General features: G+C 35.5%; 1 protein-coding gene across 1 annotated transcript in view; it reads right to left on the bottom strand.

Annotated features, from left to right (window-relative positions):
• The window catches only part of UST (uronyl 2-sulfotransferase), a 402,158-nt gene that overhangs the window by 243,822 nt on the left and 152,336 nt on the right, over window positions 1–6,000 (bottom strand). The window contains exon 2 of the mRNA XM_044671645.1: window positions 3,110–3,153. Within this exon, the coding sequence (XP_044527580.1) occupies window positions 3,110–3,153 (44 nt within the window). The remainder of the gene's footprint in view (window positions 1–3,109; window positions 3,154–6,000) is intronic.

Below are 6,000 nucleotides of genomic sequence, written 5' to 3'. Positions count from 1 at the left end.
TCTCTCTTTCTCTCTTCCTTCCTTCCTTCCTTCCTTCCTTCCTTCCTTCCTTCCTTCCTTCCTTCCTTCCTTCCTTCCTTCTTTCCTTCCTTCATTCCTTCCTTCCTTCCTTGTTTGATGTTTCTATTTTTTATTTTTTTAATTTATAATATTTTTCCATGGTTACCTAATTCATGATCCCTGCACCCCCAGCTCTTTCCCTCCCCTCTCCCAAATCCAACAAGCTGTTTCACTGGGTTATCCATGTATCATTGTTCAAAACCTATTTCAGTGTTATTTGCTACTCCTGTTTTTTTACTTTAGATGATGCGTAATAAAATCTACTCCAGCCTTTTACCTTGAACCTGTGTGTGTCACCCTGCTTTAAATATATATCTTGTAAACAACATATAATAGGATTCTGGTTTTTAATCCATTCTGCTTATTCACTTCCATTTAATGTGTGACTTCATCCCATTCACATTTAGCATTATAATTAATTGTGTATTGCTCTCTGTAGGTAGTGTTATCCTCTTTAGATCCTGCTCTATTCCCTTTCACTCTGATCCTCCTCACCAGTATTTTGCTTTTTGTCACCCCTCCTGTTTCCTCTTCCTTCAATTACCCTCTCCCTTCCCTTGTCTTGTTCCCTTTCTTTTCTGTAGGGTGATAAAATTCTATAACCCACCGAGTACATTCTTTTTTCCCCCTCTCCGAGCCAGTTACAATGAGAATAAAGTTTAAGCATTGCTTGTCACCACTCTTATCCTCCCATCTCTGTATGGATTTTTCTCTCCTCTTTATGTTATATAATTTGCCTCATTCTATCTCTCCCTTCCCTTTTCTCTCAGTGAAACCTGAATGACATTCTTAATGACAAAGTCATTGGTATTTTCTCAGTCTTCCTCCTTACCCTGAAGGTAGATCTTCTTTGATGCCCTGTTCTTATCTTTCTTTTCTCCTCTCTCTAGCTTTCCTATATTAACACTCTCATTTCCTTGAATTTGGCCACAGAGTCCATAAATGATTCCCTAAATCTCTTAACCAGTGCTGATCAACTACTGAACTCCAGACCCACATTTCAAAAAACCTATATAGGTCATCTCCACCTGAATGGACTTCCAACACTTCATATTAAATCTATCCAAAAGTGGACCTTCCTCTCTAGACCTACTTCACATTCTGACATCACTGCCTCTGTTGCTACTGTTACTGCCATTCATCTCACTTCCCAAGTTTAAAATTTTGTTATATTCTTTCAAATATCCAATCTTCAAATATCCAATCAGTTTCTATGTTCTGTGGCTTGTACCTCCATGATCTATTTCTCCATGATCTTTCTTTATCCGCTATCATAGCATCATAGTCCACTTCTCATAGGCTCAGCATGAATTATTTTGCATCAGTCATAACCCACTATACTGGGAGTTCCATGAGATCTTTGTAAACCTTAAAGCAATATTATTTTTTTTGTTTTTATTGATATTATTACATGGTATAATATCTCAAAATGGAAAGGCAAGTCTTGCTACCTATAACCTAAATATTAATATTCTCTCCATTCCAATCTTGTAGGTAGTATTTCAAAACAAGGACAGCCTAGGTATCTGGGCCAATCTTCCTAAGTTGGCTTTTGTTTTGCTTGTAGAGAGACAATGATGTAACAGATAGAGAATTGGCCTTAGAACCAAGAAGACCAAGGTTCAATTCTAGCCTCTGACAACATGGTGGCTATGTGATCCTGAGAAAGTTATTTAATCTCTCAATGTTCTAGGCACTTCTCTAGAATTGTAAGCTAAAGAGAAAGTGGCAGCCTGAATTGTAAGAAGTTGTTCAACCCTCGCCTGAGAGTTCCTATAACAATGAAATCATCTATATTACCTATACCAATGAAATCACAGTTATAATTCCTATTGCCTATTGTGGTTATAAAGTTAAATGTGTTGAGAAAAGAGAGCACAAAAGAAAAACAAAACAAAGGGCTAGCAATGTAGCATAATGAACAGAGTACTAGGCTTGAAGTCAAGAGGACATGGGTTCAAATTTGACCTCAGACACTAACTATGTGATCCTGGCAAGTCACTTACCAATTGCCTAGCTCTTGCTGCTCTTCTCTTTTAAAATTAATACTGAAACAGAAGGGAAGGGACTTAACAACAAAGCCAGGTAAGATTTCACTGTGGTAGAGCAGTGCAGTTTTCAGGCATCTGGTTACCTAGGTGATCTTCCTTATATAGCTATGTTTGTTTTCCTATGTGTTCTGTGTTTCCCTGGGGCTAGTCTTGTGCAGCTACATGTGCTTTGTTCCTTGTAGTCTTAAGCACTGAAAACATCAATGGGTTGGGCAGTGATGACTTTTTCATAAGGTCAGTTTAAAAAATTCCTTCCAAATTCTTCTCTCTAATCTCTGACATGATGGTGTCAGAAGCCGCAGAACTTTGACAGAGACCCATTTTCTTGTATCTCTGCCAGCTCTTTTCATAATATTCTTCACAGAATATGTATTTAATGATTTTTGTAATTGAATTCTATCACTGAATTGCTCATATACATTGGTCTTCATAGTTCATTGTTCATATAGCATAAACATCAATTTATCCCTTTTGAAAAATTAGAGGGAAGAATGACCATGATATTGATCTGGTTCAAAAGATTAATTCTGGCATGCTAAATAAAGAAATGAAATTACACTCTGGCTCACTGCAAAGGTAAAACAAAAGCAAAGCCTTATAACTTGAAAATAAGCACCGAAATTAAAAGTTGGCTTAGAAGCCATAAAACATACTCATTCAGTTCAATTTTCCAAATATTGGAAACCTAAAAAACCCTATTTTTCCTATTTTTATTATAATTATCAGATGCATAATGGATTTTCAAAAAATTACAATAACAAACAAAAGAGACAATTAAAAGAATAATTTTCTAGTATTAATTTTTATTCTATGAAAAATTCCAGAGAAAAAATATTTTCCCTGACTTGCTTTACTTCGAAAAAGAAGCACTTCTTTTCCATTATCTGTCTGAGTGATCTGTTTTATGAAAGCTCTGAAACTGACATTTCTTGAGATAATAAATACATGTTCATGCATTCATATACCAAGCAACAAGGTGAGATTTTTATACGCCTTACCTTGCTAGGGAATGGCCCATGGTCATCCAAATAAGTGGAATTACCTAGGGGAAAAAAGAAAAGTAGGGGATGAAACAGAATTGTATTATTATAATAATTATTCCAATCACAATATCCATCAAAGTCTTAATTTAGTGACTTTTTCTGGAATTAAAATTGTTTTAAGTCTCAAAATTCTAGAGTATTTTGTAGTTGAAAGTTCTGCACAGACCTATTTTTGTTGCTCAGTCATTATGAGTTATGTCTGACTTTTCATGGTCCCATTTGGAGTTTTTTTTGGCAAAGATACTGGAGTAGTTTGCTATTTCCTTCTCCAGCTCATTTTACAGATGAAGAAACTGAGGCAAACAAGGTTAAGTGACTTGCTCAGGGTCACATAGGTAAGTGTCTAAAGCCAGATTTGAACTCTGTGAGAGGAGTATTCCTGACTCCAGGGCTGGCACTCGATCCACTGTGCCACTTAGCTCACCGAGATTTACAAAGCTAGAAAAGAACATGCCAACTCAGTTGGTCAATAAGCATTTATCAAGAGTCTGCTATGTGCCAGACACCACATTAAGCATTGAATGAACTAGTTGTCTGATTAAGGATCATCATGATTAAGTTTCTCACTAGAAGGTTGACCACCATTAGATGAATTTGAGGTTATCCAAGCAAGAAATCACGATTGTAAAAATGCTTTATTGGTTATATAGTGCTTTTCTCACAATGAAATTATTAGACAGGCAATGTAAACATGATGCCAGATGAGGAAACTGAGGCTGAAAGGCATTAAAATGACTTGTTCATAGTCATGTAACTAGTAAATGTCAGGATTGGGAACATAATCCATCTGATCAAAAAGCTTTGCTTTTCTCTCACTTTACCAAAATATGTAAACAATTTAACGTTGTTAGTAAAAAGAAAATTAGTCCTTTAAATACATAATTTTAGTAAACAATGCAAAATAAAATAAATCTTAAACAGCTGCATTCATCAGATAGGATTTTGGTTCATATTGTGTTTCTTGGTTTTGAGGGCTACAAGTGTGGTATATACAAAAAATAAAGTTTATATTCAATTCTTATGGCACAGATGTTAGGCCATGAATAGTAAACTACAATATTAGGTTAAAAGCATTCTGGAGAAGTAATCAAAGGAGGTTTCATTAGGGGATTTCCTATAGCTTGAGGTCACCTTTCCTTTCCCACCAAACTAAATTCCTTTCATAATCACTACTTTCTCTCCATGCTGTCCTAATGAATTCAACCTTTCCTCTCTTAATTTTTCTCCCTTCATTAGAGAGAAAAATTCTCTTTACCTTTACTAATAGAAGTAGGTTCTCATAATTTACAGTAATTACTTATAATTGAAAATAGACTATCCCAAAATATTAGCAGTCGTGTTGTTAGTGCCCTAAAATGAAAACATCGCCTAGAAATCTATGTGAATTTTCCTAGCTTGTTTAGTGAAAAAAAAGGCAGAATTTGACTAAGGTTTTTTAATAGCTTTAAATCTATGATTCTAAATACTACACATTTGTTGTAGCACTGCTTTATGTGAACAGATGCAATAGAATCATTGAATTTTAGAGCTAGGGGGCAGAAGATCTACATTCAAATCCTAGTTCTAACACTATCAATTTATCAGAAAGTAACTAGAGTCTTCTGAGCCTCAGTTTCTTCCTCTGTAAAATGAGAGTTGGATTAAATGGTGGCTGAAGTCCCTTCCAATTATAGAGCTATGGTTCTGTAATCAAGTTCAGCTCTCAACACTGTAAAGAAGAGGAAGCAAAGACTTAAGAGTTTTAAGTTAAGTGATTTTCCCCAGGTCCTACACATACCTGTTTAGAGTTAGGACTAGGTCACAGATTTCCTGATTTCTAGCTCAGGGCTCCATCTTCTATCGTACCTTTCTACAAGAGATGCTATATATTTATTTATTTTTTAAAAATTATGTTTTATCTTAGAATCAATACTAAATTCCAATTCCATGGCAGAAGAGTGGTAAGGTATAGACCACTGGGATTATGAGACTTGCCCAGAGTCATTCAGCCAGGAAGTGTCTGAGGCCAGATTTGAACCTATGTCCTCCCATAGCCAGGCCTGTTTCTTTATACACTGAGCCATCTAAGCTGTCTCAACACTATATATTTATAATCTGTTTAAGTGCAGATGATTTAAATATTGAAGATAATTTAAGTACATCCCCCAAACATAAATATATAATACATGTATATTATATAAGTAATTATGCCATACTTATATATTGTATTTATGTAAATATTTGTATATGTAATTAACTATATAGAGGTGTTTGCAGAAAAGAGAATAATTAGGAAAAAAGAAAAGCAATTACTCAGTCCTAAGGAGGAGTTAGCTTTTCCCAGGAGGGAAAAAAGGATGAGTTAAGAAATTGGAATACAAAGAAGAAGAGATATTTCATCAGATTAGTTCATCTAGAGTGGGGAGGTAGAACAACATTAGCAATAAAGGTTTTTGGCTCCTGCTTTATTCTACAATTATTTATTATCTTGCCTAATTGTTTTCATTTTTTTATTTGGATTTATCTGATATTGACAGTAATGAACATAAATAGCTGTCCCAAAAGTCCATAAATTTATGAACTTGTTGTGGACATGGAGGCTAAATGATCTTGCATCTATACTTTGTAAATAGTAGAGGGAATATATTTTAAAATGCCCATGGCGGGGGGCAGCTGGGTAGCTCAGTAGATTGAGAGCCAGGCCTAGAGACAGGAAGTCCTAGGTTCAAATCTGGCCTCGGACACTTCCTAGCTGTGTGACCCTGGGCAAGTCACTTGACCCCCATTACCTACCCTTACCACTCTTCTGCCTTGGAGCCAATACACAGTATTGACTCCAAGACAGAAGGTAAGGGTTTAAAAAAATT

The sequence above is a fragment of the Gracilinanus agilis genome, chromosome 4, assembly GCF_016433145.1.
Source record: "Gracilinanus agilis isolate LMUSP501 chromosome 4, AgileGrace, whole genome shotgun sequence".
NCBI lineage: Eukaryota > Metazoa > Chordata > Mammalia > Didelphimorphia > Didelphidae > Gracilinanus > Gracilinanus agilis.
The sequence above is the reverse complement of the archived record's forward strand: the minus strand, read 5'-3'. Positions and strand labels throughout refer to the sequence as shown.